The sequence below is a fragment of the Zonotrichia albicollis genome, chromosome 6 (genome assembly GCF_047830755.1).
Source record: "Zonotrichia albicollis isolate bZonAlb1 chromosome 6, bZonAlb1.hap1, whole genome shotgun sequence".
NCBI classification, from domain to species: domain Eukaryota; kingdom Metazoa; phylum Chordata; class Aves; order Passeriformes; family Passerellidae; genus Zonotrichia; species Zonotrichia albicollis.
The window spans coordinates 38,301,503-38,324,083 of record NC_133824.1 but is presented as its reverse complement, the minus strand read 5'-3'; the positions used below and the strand labels follow the sequence as shown (position 1 = coordinate 38,324,083).

The 22,581-nt window shown below is 47.3% G+C and overlaps 1 protein-coding gene across 3 annotated transcripts in view; it reads right to left on the bottom strand.

The window, feature by feature from the left end:
- CRACR2B (calcium release activated channel regulator 2B) overlaps positions 1 to 22,581 on the bottom strand; it is a 46,111-nt gene that overhangs the window by 2,813 nt on the left and 20,717 nt on the right. For all 3 annotated transcript variants that reach the window (XM_005491600.4, XM_074543272.1, XM_074543271.1), the window contains 15 exons: positions 22,167 to 22,278; positions 19,483 to 19,657; positions 17,171 to 17,317; positions 16,795 to 16,885; positions 16,575 to 16,667; positions 13,506 to 13,693; positions 12,782 to 12,853; positions 12,297 to 12,351; positions 8,323 to 8,402; positions 5,702 to 5,996; positions 5,397 to 5,538; positions 5,089 to 5,170; positions 2,643 to 2,757; positions 1,072 to 1,179; positions 300 to 376 (listed from right to left, as the gene is read on the bottom strand). In XM_005491600.4, coding sequence (XP_005491657.1) covers positions 300 to 376; positions 1,072 to 1,179; positions 2,643 to 2,757; positions 5,089 to 5,170; positions 5,397 to 5,538; positions 5,702 to 5,996; positions 8,323 to 8,402; positions 12,297 to 12,351; positions 12,782 to 12,853; positions 13,506 to 13,693; positions 16,575 to 16,667; positions 16,795 to 16,885; positions 17,171 to 17,317; positions 19,483 to 19,657; positions 22,167 to 22,278 — 1,832 coding nt within the window. The remainder of the gene's footprint in view (positions 1 to 299; positions 377 to 1,071; positions 1,180 to 2,642; positions 2,758 to 5,088; positions 5,171 to 5,396; positions 5,539 to 5,701; positions 5,997 to 8,322; positions 8,403 to 12,296; positions 12,352 to 12,781; positions 12,854 to 13,505; positions 13,694 to 16,574; positions 16,668 to 16,794; positions 16,886 to 17,170; positions 17,318 to 19,482; positions 19,658 to 22,166; positions 22,279 to 22,581) is intronic.

Sequence of the window (22,581 nt, the reverse complement as noted above, 5' to 3'; positions counted from 1 at the left end):
CAAACTGAAAACACCAGCTTAAAATCTGGGACAGTATTCAAGGTTTTTGTGATGAAATATTCAAATTGAACTCCTAATCTTGCAACAGCCAGTTCTACCAGGTGAAGTTTTTTGAGCAGAGTCCAGTCTACACTTGGTGCTCTCCAGGCACAAAAGACAAGGACCTGGAGTCAGGTCTCTTTTGGGATGTGACAGAAAGTCTCTCACACCCCCCTCTCCTTGCCCATTCCCCGGGGGAGCCCACAGCAGTCACCTCCAGCTGGGGAAGTGTCCCAGGGTGACAGCTCGTGTTCACTGACCTGGCCATGTGCAGCATGGGCTCCATGATGTTGTAGCCAGTCATGGCACTGCACTCGTAGAACACAGCCTTGTACTCCTGCCAGAGAGCACAGCAAGCACCCACAGTGACTGCCAGCTCTCCCCAATCACCACTCACCCACAGCCTTGGGAGCTGGCCCACCCTCGTCCCCAGGAACCCTGCCAAGAGCCACTGGATGGAGCCAGGAGAGTGGCTGCTACCCTGCTGGGTGCACACCCTGCTCACCCACCCAGGAGGAGGAAATGATTTTTCAGCATTGGGGGCCAAGTCAGAGTGTCCAGAAGGGAGCACTGGGGGAGTTGTTTGGGAAGAGAAAACATCTATCCAGGGTACTTTGATTCCCTTACCGTTTTTTTGCGAGTCCAGAAGGCAGGAAGCTTTTGAAACCCTATCTCCCCCAGCCCAGGGGCCAAGGTGCCAGCAGGCAGGCAGACAAGGGAGTGAGGAAAGAGGCAGGATGATGCATTAGGGAGCCCTCAAATGGGAAATCAGCCATGCATGTTCCCCTCAAAAACACTGTAATGAGGCATCAAGCCCCAAGAGTGAGCCTGCTCAAGGGCCACCACCTCATCCTCCCTTGGACCAGAGGGACCTGTCCACAATGGAGAAACAGGGAACAGGGAGTGGGAGGGAGAGGGAAGGTACCATACTGGAAAAGGGCTCCAAGAAGGGCTTTCTGCCAGCCAGACTGCCCTGCTCACAGCTGGAGGGTGGCTGCAGAGCAAGTCAAACAGCAGAGCACTGAGTCACACCTTTGCCAGCCTTTCCCCCTCCACCTTGGGCACCTTCCGGGTCTCTCTCTGCACAGCATCCAATTTATTTCCAAGCAGAAACACCACAGCTCCATCCTCTATTCCTTCCTGCAAAAGAAATAAAGACCCCTAAAGACTCAGCCACTCAGAGCAGATCCTTCCAGCCCAAGCAAACAAGACCTTCAGTGGCAGCAGGATCAGGCCCATTAAAGGGTAATTCCTTCAATAGCCCCAGGGATTTGTGAAGGGAAGCTTGAACTAGGGTAACATTCCAAATGTTTGGTATGAGCTGGGACAGTGACAGAGGAGAGACAGGACATAAGTGCCTCTCAGGAAAACAAGATGCCTAAAGAAAAGCAGCTTGCCCCATAGGCATTTTGGAATTTGTGATCTGCCAGATCTTCTAAATAAGCTCAGTATTTTTTGTCTGTGTAGTACAGTGTCTGATGTGCTGTCCTAAACTCAATGATCCCTTGCTGAAAATCCACTGGCCAAACAAGTTAAGCAACCTTCATCCCTTGTAAGCTGTCTCTGTAGGGACTGTTATTCCTAGGCAATTCCTGGAGCCCCTTACCTCTGGTCAAACTCTCTACAGTTCCCCTGGCTCACTAGAGCATGGTCAGAGTAAGAACAAGACTCAAAGTTATTTCCACATTCAAGTGCTCTGCATGGCACACAAAACCTGAACAGCTTCAAAACAAAATAAATACACAGATGGGGAGAGGAAAAGAAGACAGATTAAACTATACAGATTTCACATGGTTTGATTTTCTGTGCACTCAGTTTAAACTTCCTTCTGAAAGGAACCTGATTTCAGAGGATAGTTAGTTTTGAATTTCTTAACATTTGATCTTTTAGAGTCCAAAGACATAAGTGGCTGTTTGTTTTTTTCCCCAGCAGGCTTGTGGAAATTCACAGTGCTAGAATCCTCCAACCTGTACTTACTCCTTCCACTGGGATCTGGGTTTTTTGAGGCTCAGCACAATCAAAACAAAACCGCCCTTGAAAATTTGCCTTCACCTCTTGATCATCTACACACAACTAATTTAAATTTTAAAGAGAGGTATTTTTGTGTCCCCAAGAAGATATAAGCCACAGATAAATGCTTTTAGTGAGTGTTTGGAAACAAAAAACAGGGGAAAACCCAGCAGTATTAATACATTGTTACCAAATTTTAAATTAAAAAAGGAAATAAAAAGAACCACTCCCTTTTCCTGTGCATAGGCCAGACACCACGAGATCTCCCTGCCTGAGCACAGGTGGGATGTGACCACATTTAGTAGATGTAGCCAGTGCGCATGGGCTGCTTACAAACCCACACAACTGTTTTGGGAGGTCCCATCACGTTCTGCCACAGAAACAGCCCTCCCTGATTTAATGGTCTACCACTGCCTTTGTCACCTTCCACACAAAGCCTCTGGTTCCAAACTGACCAGCACAGGCATCTGCTTTGATAACTCAGCTTCACAAGGCCAACAGGACTTCCTGGGGCACTGAAAAACATCCCTTCCAGGCAGTGTGGGAGCAAGGGAGCAGCAGCAGCAGCACTGGAGGCTGGGTCCCGCTCTCACCTGGACGCTGCTCATCCAGTTCCTCACGGCCACGAAGGAGCACTCGGCCGTGATGTCGTACATGACCAGGATCCCGTCCGCCTTCCGGAAGTACTGCTTGGTGACGCTGCGGAACCTGCGCCCACACAGACCAAAGGCACCCTCAGAACCACGGCTGGGACTGTCTGTCTGTCTGTCTGTCAGTGCAGGCTCTCTGCAGGGCCTGGCAGCACCTGTGTGCGATGTGTCCCTCAGGGCTGCTGCTGACACACAGGTGGCACATCCCTGCACCTTTGAGACAGGCCAGGCAGCCATGGGTAAGTGGGAATCTTGCCAATGCACGGTGCTGAGAAAGCAAGAAGGAAGACCTTTGCAGGTCAGGAAGAAAGAAGCAGATGAATCTGTTTGGGTGGGACAGGAAAAAGTAATTTCCTATTAAAAGGGAAACTGATGGAGAAAACATAATCTTTCTCTATAGTCTGGAAGAATCTGCAGACTAAGCTGCACCACAGAACAAACTAGGCATGCATAATGCCTGCCCCAGGGCTGCCAAAACAGCAATTAAGAACTCAGCATCAGTACAGTCTGTTTCCACTATTGAATCTATAAACCAATGGCATTACACATAAAAAAATCAGGAGCTAGACACAAGTTCCAGGAAAAAATTCTGCCAGCATCTACTTTTTGTTGTCTGTACCATTTAAAACCACAGGCTAATATTTTGTGAATAAATTCCAATCAAAGCAAACCAAACAAAAAAAACCAAACCAAGCAACCAAAACAACAAACCCAAACCTTGGAATCTGTAAGCACTTTGTGACAGAGCCATGATATAACCACAATGATTGCAAACTGATGGAATTAACAATGTAATTTGGGAAATAATAAATGTAGCAAAAGTCCTGAGATCTCACCAGAGAGCTGTGTATTTCAGCCCTGCACAGGACAACAGACTCTACTCTTACAAGCCAAGAAAACCTACAGCTGTTACCCTCCTGTACTCTTCAGAGAGTTGCCTGGAGCCTGTTCTTTCTTGCTACAATATTCTGGCACCTACCCAACCGAGAAAGCACAGACTCTATCTTTGGCGATCAAGGTGCACCTCTGGAACTGCCAGTCAGGCAAGATGCTCCAGAAGAACCATCAAAGGTAGCGTGCATAAGTCTCAGGGAAGTCACCAAGGAGTTCTCCTTGCATGCTCCAAGGAGTTCTTCCATCTCTTCCTTAGATATTTACAGTTGAATACTTCTATTTAGAAGTAATATTCCTATAGAAGAAGAAAAAGCTTTTTCTTCTTTCCAGGTCTCCTATTTGGTATCAGCACTGAGCCAAGCTTTCTCTCGTGGGTACACATCTAAGACCTGCTAGTGCTGCAGGGTCCTATGGTAAAGGTCCTTCTGCAGAGACAATATCTTGAATTTGGCCTCTGCTGCAATCTGGCCTCAATAAAATGTCACATTTTATGTCATAGCAACTCCCCTTACTGCTCAGTTTCACCATCAAAATAACCACAGGAGTCCCCTCAGAAATAACTATTTCTTCAGCATGAAGCCTAATTTTGGAAGAGAGAGTTGCTTTTCAATAGATACTCCTACTTAGTACATTCCCACCAGCTCTGCACAGTCTAGCTGCCTGAGACAGACAGCATCATTGGCACAGTTTAGGATTAGAATATTCCCATGACCTTGGCTGCCCCCTGAAGGCCTGCCCCCATAACATATTTAGCTCAAAACACCCAGTGCTTATTTTTGTCAGGCCCTTGAGGTTCATGGTCCTCTTGAAATAGCTTCTTATCTTAAGCTTTGAATTATATCCTACATAAAATGTAATTTACATGGAGCCAGTGATGGGCCTTGATCTCTAGTAGCAGATAAGGGTCAAATGTGTCCTCTCCTACTCTTGTCCTCACCATACTGCTGGTAACATCTAGTGATATCCCATGCTTTTAAAACTAGAGGGCTTCAAATGGGGAGCAAGTGTTCACTGTCACAGAATGCTGCACAACCCCTCTACCAAGGATTATCACTTCCACAAGTCTATCAGCAGAAGGGACAGCGAAAGGGGCCAATAGCCTCACTGACAGAGTCCAGCAGGGTAGTTCAAATCACCTTCCCCACAGGTCATGCTAATTCAGCTAGTTTTGACAGCCAAATCAGATCTGGAAAGGTTCACAGTCCTTTCCACCCTTTGAACCCCATGACCTACATCTATGGACGGATTGCTTGGAGCCACAAGCATGCAGGTCAGACACACAGAAAACTACTTTTCTGTCAGCCCTCAGAGTGATCTCCCCAAGCCCTGTTTCACAGTTACAGCTTCTAGAAATCTCTGGAACAGACCTTTGCTGCAGGTTAAGCACTGGAATAGCTGTCATGACCTGTCTGATCCTTCTGAAGCTGATAGTTTTCCCAAGAACAGAAACCAGCTGCATGCACTCTTTCCCTTTCCTCCAGCAGAAATCACTTACCTCTCTTGTCCAGCTGTATCCCACAGCTGTAAGGCAACCTGGGTGTTATCCACCATTAGACTCTTCACCTGGTAATCAATACCTGTCAGGAAGGTGACAATGATTAAGAGGTAGGATGGGGAGAGAGCAGCTTGCCATTACAATAGCCAGACAAACTCCATTTAGTTCAGGGAAATTGCAAGATTGATTCAATACTGGGAGAGGGACCATCTTTACTCTCTAGCTGGGCTATAATATAGGCAAAAAAGCATTTTCCCAGGCTGCCTTTCCCACCCTTATCCAGATGAGGCAGGCACCCTATTACTTACCAATGGTTGCATTGAGCTCAGCCAAGAACCTGTCATAGCAGAAGCGGTGGATGAAGGAACTCTTCCCAACACCAGAATTCCCCACAAACACCACTTTAAAGATGCGGTCTGGGGAACAGCTGGCTGCTTCCAGAGCTTGGAGCTACAATGGAAAAAGGCATGAGGTGTCGAAGAGCTCAGCTGCAGGCAGTGCTTTAATTCAGGGATTAGACCCCTGCACTGTGGAGCTGGAGTTTGATGGGAAGAGAGTCAGACACCAACCCTAGCAGGTACCTGAGGAATATCCCCAGAGTAACTGCACTCACCCTGGTTTCAGTGCCAACAGGCTGGGCTCGAGGAGGCAGTGGAGCAGCATCTAGGCCATCTGCATCTTTTCTGCACTCAGAATCACCCTTCAAAGTCATCTTAAACCACTCAGGATCTGCTGCCAAGGGCCATCTCTCCTCATCTCTGCTGTTCTCTCCAAAGTTTGTGCTGCCTCCTTCTCCTGTCTTCATCCATACCCCATTGCCTGGGAAGTATTTACAGTTCTTTCTGTTGGGTTCTTCCACTGCCACGTCCTCTGGGAAGGCGGAGGGAAGGTCCGCAGAGGCCAGTTGTCTGCATTGACGTCCACAGGCAGCACAGATAGGGTGGGAGGACACAGGGAAAGGAGGAGGTTGCAAGTCCCCAACCAACCAATGCAATCCAATTAGTGTACATGAAGCTCTCAAAGGAACTCTTTATATTCACTCCCCGCACTCCCTGTGACCAAAGCATCAGTGGCTCCCCTGGGAAGGGAAAGAGAGACAGAGCTCACCAGAGCTGTGCTGTACTCTCATGTGCTGACAAATACTTAATTAATTTTAATAAAAATTGCCACTTTGGGTTTTTCAAGAATTCTTTGCCTACCACTTTCCCCAGTAGTGAAAAAAGGAGGCAAAACATACAAAACAAAAGCCCTTTTTTTTTGGGAAAAAAAAAAAAAAGAAGAAGCAATAATTAGCCCTGTATTTTTTTTACTAAATACCATATGAAAAGAAATGACAACAGACTGTGCCCACACAAGAACAGGCTGATGCACTGGGGGTAGAGCTGGTGTGGTAGTTGGAGGAACAACCTTCCAAAGAACACCTAAAATAACCAATTGAAAGTACTGGAATCACTGCTGAGGAGCAAGGCAGCATCACTGGTTTTCTATGGTTAAAGAACTAGGCAAGGAATGAGAAGACGTAGAATTAAGCTGAAGATATTTATCTACCACTGATGTCTCCATTGCTTTCACTGTCCAGCAGACTGCATTTGGAAGGAAATTAGAGTGACCAGAGTGTACTACAGTCAGTCTCTTCAGAGGCAGGACATCCCATCTCGTCTGCAACCTTCCTCTTTCTGTCAGTGCAGGAATCCAGACAATTCTTCTTTCTCACTCCAGCAACTTCATCTAGGTTGCAAAATCCACATGCTGCCATGCCTACACTTTTTTCTATGAAAGGGAGCTCACATTCCTGGTTGCCCTCCCTGCATGTACCCCAAATGCCAGTCCAGAGCCAGGCCAGCTGAAACTCCTCCCTCTTGAAAATGGACACAGTCTCAGGCTCTGGGGAATTGTGCCCATCTTCCAGGGCTGGCAAAATCACACAATGAGGGGTCTCAAGACCCTCCTTGGTGGGAGCAAAGGGACAAAAACAAAACTCTGAACAATGTCCTCAGATCTAATGGATTTCTTTTCATGTTTCTCAAGCAATGTGGTGTGACACAGCACTGGGACAGAAATGAGGCAAACAAGTACTCCCCTTCTCCCATCACCTTCATTGCCAAACTTCTCCGGCTGTTAAGCCTTTCCAGAAGGTTTATTCCAGTAGCAGCTAGAAGGATCTTTGCAAGAAATAATTGGGGAGGAAGATGGGAGAACTTGGTTATCCAATTCAATGGACAGAATGTGGCAATCACACAACCAGGAAGGAGCTCTGCCTCAGACCTCACCAGGCAACTTCCTACCCTGGGCTCAAGAATCAGCCCTCTCCAGGGTCTACCTGGTTTTCCATAAGTCCATGAGCCAAAGAGCCTTGAGCTAAATCCTTAAATGCCACTACCAGAATTGCAAGCATTAAGGGTGAGTTGAAGCTGGAAGAAACTGAGCCTAGATCTGCACCTGTGGCTGGCACCAGGAGAAACTGGGCAGCAATGGAACTTTCTGCAGAGACCTGGTAAGAAACAGGGCAATGTGCTGCCTGAAACTTGTCTGGGGCCAGCAGTTGCAGGCAAGATCCAGCTCCAAACGAGGTTATTGTATATTCTGCATGTAGAGTGGGGAAAAAAAGAAAAGGCCTCGGCCACACGGAAGAGTTGCTGCCCTGGCTGAAGGGAGGCCTGGTGTGCCAGGTGAGCATCTGCATAGGTGTAGAGGGAGATGAGCAGGATGAAGCCACCTGGAGCCAGGCCCTCTCCTTGAGGCTTTCAGCTGCCAAAAAGAACCCAACCCTTGTGTAATTTTTGCCCTCTCCCATGCCCCAGAGATATGGACTCTGGCAAGAGGCACCAGCGGATTTGTGCCTGAGGACAAACTGGCACACTTGGGAGTTGATCCAGTCATTTCAACAGAGCTGTCTGACTCAGAAACAGGCAGCCTTTGTGACTCCCATCATCCCATTAACAGTCCCAGACCTTCTGGTGATATTTAGATTTACTCCCCTGTTGCTGCAGGCATAAGCAGCAGCAGGGCCAGCTCCCTGTGGATATTAGTGAACAGTATCCTCAGCTTCATGCTGAGCTAACACCACCTGATGCCAAGAGACAGCTAAAGCCACAGAAAAGCTGCACCTCACCACACTCCCACAACCAGCCAGCACCAAGGTGGCAGAACCAGCCCCAGGACACAGCTTGACTGACAGGGTACTGAAGTGGGCACCGACTGACAGCATGGACACGACACAGACACCCATCTAACCGTTTGACAGACTTGTCCTCCAGCAGGTAACTGCCTAGCACTGACCCTTTCTTCAACAGGGCATTTCTGTTCTGAGGCACCTGGAAGTTGAAAAGAGAAGGAATGAAGAATGTGATTACAGCCCCAGTTCAACCTCTCCCCACCTCTGTAGAGCACTTTGGGGAGGCCAGGCTGGAGCCCTGGCAGCCCCACACAGTGGTAGTGCCCCACTGGAAGGCTGAAAGAGGTGAGCACAGGGCTTGCTTTTCTCAGTTCAAATAATTCAATTCCTGCAAGAAGCCATCACTGTTGCTGCTTTCTCCTTCACTTTAAAATCCATCAAAGTGATGATGTCCCAAACTGAATTCTTCCTCTAGCCAGCCACAATTTTAATTTTCTGGCCTGTTCTCCACTTGGTCTCACAGCTGGATCTTTCTTTCCCCACCTGCCTCTTTCTTATGCTGATGTTTTGTGGGGCAGACCAATTGCCCTTTCCTCAGAAGACACTAGTACCCTTCCTTGACCTGTACTCACCTAGAGCTGCACACGAACCACAAGAAAGGAAGGAGACAGCTCAGGAAAGGAAGGAGACAGCTCTACAAAGGGCGATGTGCATGCTCTGCCTTACACCAACATCCCTCCCGATGCTTTCCTCCTACTCACCACAGAATGAACACTTCCTACAGCCAGTATTTACCAGCTCCTCAGAGAAGGAGAAAGCAGGACAACCTCTCTCCCAACCCTCTCCCCCCCATACAGCAGCACTGCCATTCCCAGCAGAGTCACTGCTCTGGCCACACACACAAAATGTGAAGTGAGAGACAGCATGGAAAGGTGCCCATCACATGGGCACTAGGGGAAAGGGAAAGGTATTCAGTCTGCAAATCTGAAGATTTCTAACACGTCCTTACTGGTTATTTCTGGGGGAAAGGTGGAGGAAAAAGGGTTTGCAGTCTGCCAGATCTGTCTCTCACAGCAGTTTTGAACTGGCCAAACACCTGCAGGCAGCTCTGGACAGGCCTTCCTTCATGCTTCCCAGAGCCTGGGGGACTACAAAGATTATTTCTTCAATAATCCTTATTGAAGGCTTATTTTAAAAGGCAAAAAAAATGAGGAAGCTGTTCTGTTGGTCAGAAGTCCCAGAACACCTTTACTGCAATGCAGTCTAACAAAGGGAGACACTCCAGACTCCACGGAGGGCTTGACCCAGCTAGGAGCTTTGCAGGGAACGAACAAAACATTTTTTACATATGAAACTGATGTTCAAAAGAACCTCCAGCCACAGAAACAATCCAGCACTCAGAGGCTCCCAGTGGTGAATTTCCCAAGGCAAATGACCCCCAAGTGCATAACAACAGTCCAGTCAATACAGGGAGGCTGTGGCACAGACAACCAGGGGTTCTCCAGCAGGGGCAGAAGAGGAAGTTTTCAGTGTTTGAGCAGCTTCACTCGAGGGCACCCTCTAGCCACACAGGAGGAGGAAATTGTGTTACAGGCCACCAGAGCTGAGTTACAACCTTCAAGTCACCTGTGGAGCAAAAGGACTCCCACACAACCTGCCCTGCCACCACCTTACCTGGAGAGGGAACAGCCTGCAGAGCACAGACTTGGGTAAGAAAGGAGGAACAATGGGGCATGTTTTACCATTGGTTCTGCCATGCTTTATTGGCCTGCCAGGTTTGTGTAACATTTGGCTTTTCACCAGGATGATAAAGGGACAGATGCGACATCACAGCTGTGTAACACATGATGACAAGGAATCCATGACAGCACATGTACAAGCATTTTGGATGGGAAAGATTCTGGTTTACCAGTGAAATAAAAATACATGTCAAAAGTAGTCAAAGTACCAAAACACTCTTCATGATGAACAGACATGAAATTTGCTCTGTCAACATAAAGCATACAAGCATAACTCCATAGCCAGATGGGTCATGGGTGTGAAACTGAATCTGCAACCCCTGGGTCTTAAAAATACCCATCATGGTTTGCACATTGACAGAAATAGCCACACATCCCTATCTGTGACCTAGCCTCTCTTGCCTGGGACAGGAGATTGCCCCACAGTGCAGGGGCCAGGGTCTGCTCACCCTGGCAAGGCAAGAAACTCTTATGAAGAGCAAGGTATTAAGCTGGGAACTGAGAAGAGCAAAGGAGCAGTGACTGGGTTGCTATCAGCCACATACAGCCCAACTCCTCTGACCAACCACTTCAAAATCTTTGCTATGAAAGAACCTCTGTTCACCACACCTTGATTTCACAGAAATAACTCTTTCCAGCACTCAAAGAGGGTATTAAGGCCTTAGGATTCTTTTTTGCCTATAAAATCACAGATAGTCTCTGGCAGAGAGTGTGTCACACACTAGGGATCCCCATTAGAAGGCTAGACTCTCCTTTTTGCTTTTGCAGAAAAGTATTTTTCTCCCCCTTACTGTGAGACAGCTGGGGAGCAGACCTTCTGCAGGTATATGATGATAGCAGCATCTCTGCAAGTCCTTGGAGTCCTGCTTCCCTGTGGACTGAAACGAGAGCAGCCAAAGGAAAAAACCTTATTCCAGTACAGGCTTCAACTGCCCAGCATGACACAGCCTTGCCAGACAAGCAATGGTGGTTGGAGCTCACCCTGTGCCTCATTCCCTATTGCCAGTGCTGGGAGAAGGGAGAAAGCAGCCCCTCTGTGCTGTGACTCTCTGCTGGGCTCTTCTTGGGTCCAGCCGCAGCAGCGGGTCTTAGCAGGGGAGCAGAAGAGAACAGAGGAGAAGCAGACAAGCTTTGCACACACAGAGGTACAGACATGAGCTGTGGTCTCCTCAGGCCACCTGCCCACCCATAGGAACCCACAAGCTGATGAAGCACAACACATGGAAAGAGGAGAAGAAACCATTTTCTTTGCCTGCTTGCACTGGACTCTGCTACAGAGTGGCTGAGTTTTCCAAGAGGGAGCCGGAAGCTCTGGTGTACATCCATGTAGTTAGCAGCTTTAAAAATGAAGACTGAAGAAAAAAAATCTTCCAGATTTTAGAAACACACATACCTCACCTCCATCCAAAATTGTTACTGACATTATTTTATACAGCTCTCCACCTGGAGAACTCCAGCCTCTGGATTGAACAGGGCATTTTGTTTCCCATACAGGCACAATCCCTGTGTTTCCTTCCAGAATCCTTTACACAGCAGTCAGAAAAGCTCTTGCAGCCTATCACACCCTATCACTGTCCTCCCTGCAAATCACCTACTTCCAGACCTTCAAGTGCAGAGATCCCAGAGCAGGCAAAGACATGGTGGCAAGGATGGGTCCAAGAGGGCAGAGCAGCTGTGCAAGCAACATTTGCGAACACAAAAGCTTTATAATGAAAAAATAATAAGAATTAAAAATAGAGCACATATCTGTGCTTATCTTGGTGCCTGGGAAAAGCCAGGGATTGACAGTTCCAGACAAGGGAGATCCTGTTTTCTCCTAGTTCTCTGACACAAGGCTCACTGCTGCACCTGGCAGAGTTCACAGGAATGGGGAGCTCCCCAGGGGAACCTCTGAAAACATCTGCTACAAACTCAGCAGGTCAGAAAAACTCCAAAACCCTTCTGTACCACCCAGTCAGCCAGCAGCACATCTGAGAATCCAACTTCTTCCTCAGCACCCAGCTCCAGGATGCATCCAGCTTCTCTCCCCTCCTTGCATGTGCCCAGTGCCTGGCACAACACACAGAGCCACATGTGCAGCAGGCAGCCCCCACTGCAGCCCTGCACAGGGCTGTGTGACAGTCCCCAGCCAATGTGCCCTAGGTTAAACCCAGGCAGCTGGCAGCAGCAACCAGCAGAGCTAGCCTCCAGCACGGACACAGAGGCTCTGCAAAGTCTCTATTAAACACAACACCAGGCCCCGAGAGCTCTTGTCATTGTCCCCCGTGGAAGTGACAGGCCCCCGAGTGGTGACAGCAACAGCAGCAGATGAGAGGAGGGTGGTTGGGAATTAAGGTTTTCTTTCTTAGACTAACCAGCTTCTTGGCTTCAAAGGCATCTCGCTCATCTCGAAGTTTCTTGTTCATTTCTCTGCTCAAAGGAAGACACAGGAAAGACACTATGAGATGGTTGTCAAAAATTAAGTAAAGCCCAACATTTGAAAGTGAGAACAGAAAGAGAGCTTGGGAACAGAGATAAAGATGTTGTTTATAGCTGGACATGTTGGAATTTCCATGTATCCCAGCCAAGGTCATGGGCTCTACATGGTTGCCTTAGCCAGCAGGAAAGACTAAATTCCTCCAGAGGAGGGATTACCTCGTGAAATAACATAACCTTGTAATGAGCCAGAACTGGCCAAACTGCACAACTCTGTCTGGACCTAGAAAAACAAGCAGAGTCTAAACACTGCGTGAATACAATCCTGTAGCTTTCCATGGGAGAAGTGAGCACAGTGCTGAAACCTCTGCCTCTTACAGGCATAAGAGCTAAGCATTTCCCTCCAGCCTTCACCAGTTCTCACCTGAGGAGCTCCAGCTGCCGAAGGAGGCTTTGTTTCTCTTTCTGCATGTTCTTGGAGACTCTAAACACATCCCTGGGCAAAAGGTATTTTAAAATAAGGAGAAATAAATTAATGGCAGAGAAAATACAAACATTCCTCTCTCAGGGGCACTCATGCTATTCTCAAAGACAAAGGCATGCCTTATGCTTAGGAGAATTCAGAGGAAGCAGCACTGTTCTGGATGGTTGGGTTGTACCAGAGCTCTCCTGCTCTCCTCCAACATAAGAGCAGGCAACTCATCCTCTCCACTACCTCAGCTGCTGGAAATGGGAAGGATGCTCACTGCCATCTAGATCTGAAACCTCTCAGTGTTTTATATAGGTATTATTAGATTTAACCCAGAAATGGGAACAGAATTGATTAGAAGATCTTTAAAGAGAACATTATAGAGGGGATGGTGAACTGGAAAATACATAGAGAAACCTCCTTTAGGCTGAGGAACATCTGTATTTTTGTACTCATATTCATTTCTCACAGAAGGTAGGCAAGAGTTACTAACATCACACTGTATTTAGGCCCATAAGACCATTGGAATGCTTCTTCTTTTCCCCAAAAAGTAACAAGCAATCTTCTAATGAAACCAAGGCTCCTAACTAGCGATAATTATTCTTTAACTGCATGCCCAACCTTTCTTTCTCTGTCCATGTCTTTACACGAACACCATGCCTTTCCTGGTTTTTCCCACCTGTCCTTCTGCTCTTGCTCAATCTGAGCCTCTTTCTGGAGCTTCTGTAATTGTCCCTTCACTGCCTCCAGCTCCCATTTGCTTTTCTCCAGCTCTTCCAGCAGGTTTTCGTTCAGGTGCCGGAGCCTCTCGTTCTGCACGCGCGTCTCCAGCTGCTCCGAGTTCAGTGACTGTAGCTGATGTTCCAGCTGCAGTGGGAGAGGAGGAAGAGGAGGGGTTAAACACAGAGGAAGGGTTTTGTGCTACAATCACAACTGTAAAAACGAGCTGAAAAAGCAGTTGTAAACAGTGAAGCAGAAGGGGTAAAAAAACCCTAAGTCTGCAGAGCCACCAGGGGCATGGAGAAGGTGAACTGGAAGGAATTCTCTCTCATCATGTCAGCATTGGGAAACCAAGCAATGCAATTAGGCACAGCTGAGGAAGTGCTTCAGGCAGCAGGAGCAGCCTGATGCTGTCAGGCATTGTAGGACTCAGAGTGCAAATGGGGGTCAAAGGAGGACTGGAGAAATTTGGGTGGAAGCAGGGTTGTGTCTGTCGGGACTTATTAAGCAGAGTTGTTGAAGTGCATCCTCTAGTTAAGGGGCTTCCTGAGCCCACGGCAGCTGAAAGGAGGATATATTCAGGTGCTAGGGGCATCCCACACTACACCTGGAAAGTGAAGTGATTGGATGGCCTGCTAGAAACAGGACCCTGGGCTAGAGATGCAATTTAAATGCCACTGGGGTACAGCTGCACTCTAGGCAGCACAAACCCCCAGCACAACTACCAAGCCTGATTTGGGAAGTTCAAAGCTGCTGCCAGTGACTCAATTCCTTACAAATGGCTGGCATAGTCTAGGAAAGAGACAAACAGATGTAGCAGGCAAAGCTGCCCATCTCAGATGACCAGGAGGACATTTCAAGAGGGATCACAGTGACAGTGCAGTATCCAGCCAGCCACACCAGCTAACCAGGGCCTTCTGCTGAAGCAGCTGCTACACAGAAACTCCAGTACCCATCTGAGAACTTACAGCCCAAAATAAAAGCATGCAATCCATGCTTATAACTAGAGAGAAACACCAGGAATCAGGTCTGATCGGGGTAGCAGGTGGCAGAGTCAGCCTCCACATTTACACCTTCAGCTTGCCTTTTCTCTCAGCCTACTTTCTCTCCCTCTCAAAAGAAAAATAAAGCAGCACACCATGGCAGAAGATAAAATGCTTTTTTTCTTGCTACTCTCCTCTCTGCCAGCACACATGTACAACTGTCAAGAGCAGGAATGAATAGATCTGACGTTTCCTTGAACACAAGCCTCACCTCCCTCCTCACTGAGGCTAGAAAGGCAAGCCACACCCAGCTTTGCCTGGAGTCCTCCACTCCTGCGGACACTGGGGAATATTTCAGTATTACATGTGCTGAGCAGTGGAGTTGAGACTGAAAACCAGCAAGCCCTGCTTACAGCTTCGTATCTTTCAATAAGCCAAGGAACTGGCTTTAAATAAAGCACACCAGCCCCTCCCTAAAACGCCTCCATCACGCTCAACTCTCCCGTTTACGTGGTCTGTCTTTGGCAGCGATGCTGTAGAACTGCACCCTCACAGTACTGGTCTTAGGCCACAAGAGGGACCCGATTATCCACACAGCTCAGTACAAGCCTCAGTTAAGAGCACCAGAACTGACTATTTGAGTAACAGCAAGTGTCCATGCAGCCCAAGTGTTCTGCTCTGACCCTCAGCAAGAGCAGATGCTACCTAGGAAGAGCATGGCTGAGCTCCTAACTATGGTTCACTCCCCCCATATATCCCTCCCATCTATAGTCCCTGGACTAGGGATGATAGAAGCCACATCTCTGACTATTCTTCCTTCAAATGAATATTTACAAGTCTATTTGTTTGTCCAATTAATTTTTGAACTGCTGACATTGCCTGCCTCTTGGGGCCAAAAGTCCAGCACTGATCTCTGTATAAAGAAGTGTGTTCTTCTAAATCAAATTCATACTGGTCTCATTGAGGGTCCCTCACCTTTGGGGAATAACAGTTTGGTGTGGACCTTATCCATCACCTTTCTGAGTTCATAAAGCACATGTGCATCTTCCCTCAGTCTCCTTCTCTCCAAAACCTTAAAGTCTAGACTTTCCTGGTTTCTCTTCCTGAGGCAAATTTTTCATTTTCTTAATAATATTAGCACTCTGTATCTTCATATTTGAGAAGGACACAGTGGAATTAGAGGAGATCAGAACTGCACACACTGAGGCACATCAAATATGTGGCCAGCAGGAAAACCACATCCTCTATATTATTCTCAATATCCTTCCTGGTGGCACCTCAGTTGTGCTGGCTTTTCCAGCTGCTGGACAATGAGCTGGTGATTTCAGAGAAGTCCTGTTTCATCCACATCACAGCTGGTCTCCAACTGGGGTAATCTCGGTCTCTAGCATCTTGCAGGTTCCTGCCATGACTTGTTTCTGTGGGGGTCACATCTCAGATCTTGAGACACCAGGGAAAAAGACATCTGGAATGGACCATTCCACACAAATGTCCATGCTGGGGATGGCAGGCTAAAGGGAAGCTTGTGCTTTGATCTTTTATGTGACTGATCAATCAGAATGTCATCCAGTGCCCAAATGCAAGTATACAATATGTACCTCTCTAAGCGTCACAGAACTGTTCACTCCAGGTGAACAGTTTTGGAGTAGACAGAATACAAAAACTAGAGAAATCTGGCTCTTTTATGTCCACACACATCTTCCTTACACACTGCAAAAAGCTTCAAACTCACAACTTTCAAAATTTTACCCCATTTTCCTCGCCAGCACTGTACAATTGATAGAAAGATTGTGCCAACAGAACACAAAGCAGGTAAGAAAATGCAGGAACAAAACATTCACAGAAAGCATTGCAGCTGAAGATAAACCAATTATTTGACAAACCATCTCAACACCTTCAGAGACAGGAGAGGACTTCACTAGCTAGAGCCAAATTATCTAGTGCCAAACCCTCAGCAGCTGAACACTATTTTCCATTCGAAAATGCCTGAGCAGAAAGAAGCAGAGGGGGATGTGCTTTGTGAGAAAGGATTTGGATGCCATTACCTTCTTTTGGCGGTAGAGGATTTTCTCCAGCTCCTGCTCTTTGTTGTGCAGCTCCTTCTGGAGCAGGTTACTCCTGTCGTGCCTCAGTGCTTCCTGCAGAAGTAAAGACACAGAGCTGTGCACAGCACCCAGCACAGAGCTGTTCCTTGGCCACACAAGCCACCACCTCTACTTCAGAACAAAGGAAGGCTGCCTTCAAGCCAAGGGAGAGAGAAAGTACCTGGCAGACCAGTCTCTCCCTTTCTGCTTTGATCTGTTGCTCCATTTCTTCATAAAGGCACCTGACTTCTCGATCGTGATCTGACTCCTTCCTACAAAACACAGGAGCACACAGGTCTTTGCACAGGAGGGCAAAAGAAAGGAAAGAGGAGGGTGAAAACAGATTCCTACTAACAGCTGTGTGGCACTGAGTGGGATTTTAACCAGACTGAATGTTTTGGGTGAGAGCAGAGCAAACCCATGGGAACAGAACAAGATAGAGTAATTTTATTACAGCAAGAAATATCTTTTTTACTGGTGCATCCAGTCTCTCCTTGCATCTGAGACAGGATCCAAGCATCAACTCCTGGCACAAATGGCCATGATATTCTCCTTACCTCTTCAATGCTTGCTCCATAGACTCCTTCTCATGATTCACCTCCTTTATGTATGAGGAAACACGCAACAGGAACTCTTCAAAATTGGATAAGAGCTCTGGACGCTCCTTCCGAAGGCGAGCCCAGAGCTCCCGAATCTCATGTGGGCTGCAGCAAGCACACAGGAGAAAAGGAAAGCAAGAGAGTTACTGTGTCATCCCACGGACTGTTATTCCAGCTCCAACATGCACTCAGGACAGACTGCCATTCTCCTGTGATGATCTCTGTTGCACCATTACAGCAGAGAGGGAAACTGGACAGTGACAGAGCATGCATGTGGAGTGGGATCTATTGTGAGGCCAAAATAAAGGAAGTCATCTGCAAGAAGGAAAGAAAAATAATCTAGGAAGCAAATATAGAATGATTGCTTTTCCAAATATTCATAGATAAATTTGATGTCTACATTAAGACTTGGAAAAATGAATATTCAGCAAATTTGCTGTGGGTTATGGTCAAACTGTTATAGCACACAAAGTTTAGCACACATCACACATCACTGGTGTTTTTCTTACACTCAGACTGTACTGGTGGCTGCTACAGTCCTCCTTATTTTTTTTTTTACAGGTTTGGAAACCGAGGCACAAAAAAGATGCAAATTTGCTGAAGTGTCACATCAGGATAACAACGGAGGAAGCCCTGGAAAACCAAAGATGTCTTTTTCTGAACCTGCAAAAATGATTACACTCTTCTGACATTTAATTCATTGCAACTTGAACACAGCACTTCCAAACTTCGTTCCCAAAGTGTCTTGTAAGCCTGCAGACATCACTTCATGTTTCTTTTTAGGGAAGAGCTTCTTTAGGTTTTTTTTAATCATTTTGGAAAAACTGCGTTGAAATATACAGAATAATTATACCTATAGTCAGTATCCAAATAGCTATTTTTCTTTGTCTATGTATGAATCTCTCTTAGTATTCTTTGGGGAAACACACAAGCAAAACAAACCAACCAAAAAGCTTTTGATTTCCTCTGCCAGTACTGCATGACAGCTTTCTTTTTCTGTCCCAAGTTTAAAAAGTTATAGCACTACATCAGATCTTCGTATTTGAAAGAAAAGAACATATTGAGTTGTGTTAGGAAATGAAACTATTTTGTTCTAGAGAAGGCAATTTTTCATATTCCTGCTCTCACCCCAATTAGCTTCTGTTTGATATTACTGCTTTACAACAGCTGGTTCAGCACAAAGATGTGACATGTAGTAGCTACTAAACTCATTGCATAAAACTGCCAGTAAGTGGTCAAAATAAAACACAAGATAATTCCACTTTGCACTTCTGCTTCTCAAAGCAGACTTATAAACAGTAGAGACTGTTTTCCCAGAACAGTAACATGGCCTTTAAGTGTCATCCTGTTGTTTGAAGACTAACAGCTTTCCAGAATTTCTTCCAGACAGAACTTGTTTATCACTAAAACATGCAGGTGCTTTGCATCACAATGAAAATAAGAGGGAAAAAAGTCTGTTTTGTGACAGATGTGCCTCTGAAAGCAGCAAACTCCATCACTCTCAGCTTCTGTCTCCAATCCTGTCCACCTCCTTCGCTAACCTGGACTGCTTCTTGCACAATGGCAACACAGTTGGAGTACAAAGCCTGAAAGGGAGGACAGCCACAGATGCAGTTGGGCATCCCAGGCCCTGCAGATATGCATCAGTAAGAACCAGTTATGCATAATGCCTCATGTTGGAAAGCCTAAAAATAGGCTGGATGACACTGAGGCCTGCAGACTCTACTGGGGCTACGTGCAAGGGCATTAGCACCAAGTCTCCAGGCTCACAGGAGCACCCTTTTGCCCAGTTTAGCCTCTCACACTCTTCAAGATGAGCACAGTCCCAAGCAGCTCCATGAGCACAGATCCTTCACAGAGACTCTTGGAACTGTCTGAAAATACGTGAACAGTCACACACCATTTTGGAACAGAGAGCACACTCATCCCCCTTACCTCAGCTAACCCTCACATTCTTCTTCTCATTTGCTGCCTGTGCTGGACTTGTATGCCACCAGCTGTTCCATTTTACAGCTGTGTTATGAACTTGAATTCGGGAAACTGTAAAAAGCACTGAGCTAAAAGGAATTGGTACCCAATGAGGAAACCCAGACTGCACTGCATTTGCTACCAAGAGTATGAAAACCCAAGGCAGCAGTGCAGAGACCCAAGCAGTGCTTCAGAGAGCAGACAGCTCAGTTCACCTCTTTGGTCTTTTCTGGTACTTTGAAGTTTTGGTACTGCAAGATCAAAACAGGGTAGAAGCAATGCCATATGACTCCCCTACTTACTCTTCAAACAACTGGGCTGCTCCAAGCTGCTCCATCATGGAACAGAATCGTTTCTCTTCATCATCATCATCTGCAGGGTCCAAGTCATCTGACCAGCCTGACTCGAAGGTCTCCTCGTGTCTGGAGTGATCCATTCTCCCAGCCCCTTGACACAATTCAATCCCTATTAACTTTCCTGGTGGAAGGTGAAGAGAAGAAGAATAAATAAAGTCAAATTGGATGTCACTGAATAAGCTGTTATTTACATGGCAGCCTGACAGAGCTCCAGAAGCTTCGTGCATGCTGCCGGTGCAGGATACAGCTCCCGGTCAGTGAAGCGCCTCCGCTCTGACGTCCTGAGTGATGTCAGTGTCCGCTCCGCAGGGCTGGGACTGAGCCTGGCCGCCAGCCCAGCGCGGGCTGCGGGGCTCCGCTCACACTGTGTGCCGATGAGCTGCACCCGGGGCTCCGCTCACACTGGGTGCCGACGAGCTCCGCCCGGGGCTCCGCTCACACTGGGTGCCAACGAGCACCACCCAGGGCCGGAGCTCGCTGCACAGAATGGCGCTCGGGGCTCAGCCGCGCTACCACTCCCGCCTGCGAGCCCGGCCCCAGACTGCACCATGCTGCCGCTCCTCCGCTTAAAAACAGGAGAGGAGGGGCTCAATACCCTCCGTTCTGAGCCAAGCGCTCCGCTACAAGGACTGCCTCTTGCTCGGATTGTGGAGCAGGATGAACTCGCCCTCCAAGCACCTCCTCCTGCCCCGTCCCACGTCCAGACGGCCTCCAGCTATCGGGATTGTTCCGTGCTGAGAATGCCACGAGAAACTCCTGCTATGCGAGGCATGTGACAAATACTGGTGCTGGGAACAAATCCTTCTCAAAGAAACAACCAAGCAATCCTATCCAAAACATAGCCTCTCATCCGTATACAGAGGTCAGGCCTTCAGCAGGAGGTACTCTTCCTTTCCAAAGTACATCTGCTTGGTTCAAAAGGCAGAAATGACATCCCAACTACGAGGCCAGGAGTCCAGGATGTTCACAGAGCACAGATGAGAATATGAAGCTACTCTAAGGGGAAAAATATCCATCGTTATTATACTTCCAGGACTCTACCTCTTCTTACCTCTATAAACCCAGAATTTATCTGCTTCTCCCCCACTCTTAAAATGTGCTGTAAAAAAACTTGCAATGAGGAGATCCAGGCCCTATTTAGTTAAAACCTGATGATCAGTCAGTTAATTAAGGAGAATGGTTTAGATTAGGCACTTTTGATGTCTGCTTTTGAGAAGGAGTCATTATGTCTCATTTTTTCTCTTTTACAGATGGGAAAATTGAGATGGAGATGAGAAAATTGAGGTAGAGAATGATCTGAAGATTGTTTTGATATCCTAGAAGGAGCAAGGAGCCCTCTCAAGAAGCAGACTTGATTGCAGCTTGAACTGCTTTCTCTTGATTTGCTCCTGCACACTCCATAAGAAAGACAGCCAGGCCAAACTCTTGAGTTAGGGCCAAAGTCAGTCTGAAAAGGATTTCCGTGATGCCAGACACAAAGAATAACCATAAAGAAAATAAATGCAGAAATTAGGTGCTTTGCCTAGACTGGAGCAAGTGCCATGGAGCCAGGCTGCCAGCACAGGGTGGTACCTGACACAAAGAGAAAATTTGCCTACCTCTCCCAGCAATGGCACTGAGGCAGAGGCCCTCATGATGCCCATGGGACAAATGCCTCATACAATGAGATTTGAGAGTAACCAAGTCATAACAGAGAGGGCATCATGGATGCCAATGTTCCCAAATTGAGCCCATTCACCTGCTACATGTAGTGCTGGACTGGAATGCCCCCACTCCTGACAGGACTCGTTTCTGCCAAGGAAGTGGAACCAGACAAGAAGGACAGAGGCACAGCACAGGAACAGGTGTAGTCAGCAGGCACTCAGTGGAATAAAGCAGTCCCTGTACAGGCTGGGCCAAGACACAAGTTACTGGGTTTATTTAAAGGAAATCTTTGCAACTTCTCCTCTTACGGGAGCTGGTTCTGACCATTCAAACTGCAGCCTTAAAAAGCCCTCTCTCCCAAGCTGTGAGAAAGCTAGGAGCAAACACAAACTGAGCAATCAGGAGAGCAAAATTCAGGAGCCTCTTCCATCACTTCTGAAAACCCTAGACTACCTATGTACACTTGCTTTGACCTGATCCACTTAACACCTCTGCATGTCCAAGGAAGGCACTGAGAGGTGCAGATTTTCTGAGAGCTGACAAGGCAGATGAGCATTTGTGCTGCTGGATGAGGACTCTGGTCAAGGATTAGCATTCTCCTAGTGTTAGGAAAAGATACAGTAAGAAGGCAACAAAGGCTTATTTGCCAGCATTCTAGCCTACCAACAAGACTCCTACTAATGCCCTTGAACAGCCGGGGACAGTTGCCAAGAGATGTATTTCCATGCACATGAACAACTTTCCAATCAGATAGCCAGACACAGTTTGCAGCATGTACCCTCTCCAGCAGGAGATGTTCTGTGGCTGGCTCCAGCAGGTAGGCAGCACAAAGCCTCCAGGAGGGGGATACACACCCACCCTCTCCAACGATGCTCACATGAGCATGGGGCAGTTTCAGCAGAACCACTGCACTGTCTTTCTTACCAACAAAAAACATCCTGGCACAGGTGGGCTTTTTCCTTCCTCTGCCTCTGTGCAGTCCTTACCTAGACCCATGCTGAACTCCACAGGTGTCAGGTATCCTTTGTTATTCTGTTCCAAGCTGTCAAAAACGGTCTCCAGCTGCTCAGGGGTTAGGGGGAGTTCACTCTGGAGCCGCTGCAGAGACAAAAGAATGCACAAACTGGAGGCACTGCTCAAGTCTTCCTTCCTTCCTTGTGAGTGTCCCTGCCATCCTCAGCTCTGGCCCACAGCAGTGTCCCCTTTCAGCACTGCATCCTGCCTAGGGTGTGACAGTCTGCCTGTAGAGCTGAGTGATGACACAAACACCTGTCTGGAGTCATTGATATATTGACTTTTTCCATTACTGGATGATTCAACCAGGACTTCAAAGAGGGAATTTCAGGTTATTTTGTTTGGAGAAAGCTCAACCTGCTTCCTCCCCCACTACAGAGCCACTGT